At 29.6% G+C, this 1,203-nt stretch overlaps 1 protein-coding gene across 1 annotated transcript; it reads right to left on the bottom strand.

Moving 5' to 3' along the window:
* Nucleotides 1–11: 11 nt before the first annotated feature.
* On the bottom strand, nucleotides 12–902 carry TRIADDRAFT_18118 (uncharacterized protein; the record flags this gene model as incomplete). Its single annotated transcript, XM_002118980.1, has 1 exon — nucleotides 12–902. A coding segment is annotated over one exon (891 nt), but the record flags the coding sequence as incomplete, so codon positions are not given.
* Nucleotides 903–1,203: the final 301 nt, after the last annotated feature.

Raw genomic sequence — 1,203 nt, 5'->3', positions numbered from 1 at the left:
ATCTCCATTTTCTGATTCAGCAATCTCCATCCCTCATAATCTTGCTCAAAAAATGGATCTTCAATAGAAATGATAGGATATTCATTACATAATTTTTTATAATATTCCACTAACTCAATATTTGTTAATGTATTTTTTTCACCGTTAAAATTATATTTGCCATTAACATATAATTCATTAGCAGCAATATCTAGTGCTAAACAAACTTCTGTTCCAAGCTTATATCCAGCATATTGTATTGCTTCTACTATAAGATTTAATGCCTCATTAGTAGTCTTAATATCGGGTGCAAAACCACCCTCGTCACCAGTATTTACTTTAAAATGATTTTTTTTAAGAACTTTTTTCAGTGAATGAAAAATTTCACATGCTATTTTTAAATTCTTAGAAATACTATCGTATTTAACTGGAACAATCATAAATTCTTGAATATCTAACCCATTATCTGCATGTGCTCCTCCATTTATGATATTTAACATTGGCTTTGGTAAAGAGTAATTGCTAGAATTGGTTATTACTTCAAATAATTGTTTATTCTTAAGATTAGCCATTGCTTTTGCAAAAGCAATAGATATTGATAAAATAGTATTTGCACCTAAATTAGATTTATTTGCTGTTCCATCTAGTTTTATCAAAAAATTATCTAAATCCTCTTGGGAATTAAATTTTACATCCAAGATCTTTCTTTTAATTTCATTATTAATCTTCTCTACAGAAATTAAAACTCCCTCTCCATTATAATCTTTGCTTTTATCCCTTAATTCAATGGCTTCAAATATACCTTTAGAAGCTCCACTTGGCACTGATGCCCTACCAAAAAATTTATCATTTATAATTAAATCTGTTTCAACAGTAGGGTTCCCTCTACTGTCAAATATTTGACGAGATTTTAAATAGGTTATCTTCACTAACTATATTAATAATAAGTTATGAGGCCGAGGCCAGAATCGAACTGGCGCCTAGTGGATTTGCAATCCACTGCATTACCACTTTGCTACTCGGCCAAAGCAAAGATAACCCTATTCTAATTACCAACTTTGGTCAAGAATTATCACAACTTATTTTAACAAGCATTTAACATATCTAGAATTGAGTCAACCATATTTTCATGTGCTTTATTATCAATTAATCCATCATTAATTAACTCATCAAGACCCTCAAAAAATGGCTTGCAATTATATTCTCCATCTAAATTATGACAAA

The sequence above is a fragment of the Trichoplax adhaerens genome, genomic scaffold (assembly GCF_000150275.1).
Source record: "Trichoplax adhaerens TRIADscaffold_3476 genomic scaffold, whole genome shotgun sequence".
NCBI classification, from domain to species: Eukaryota; Metazoa; Placozoa; class Uniplacotomia; order Trichoplacea; family Trichoplacidae; genus Trichoplax; species Trichoplax adhaerens.
The sequence above is the reverse complement of the archived record's forward strand: the minus strand, read 5'-3'. Positions and strand labels throughout refer to the sequence as shown.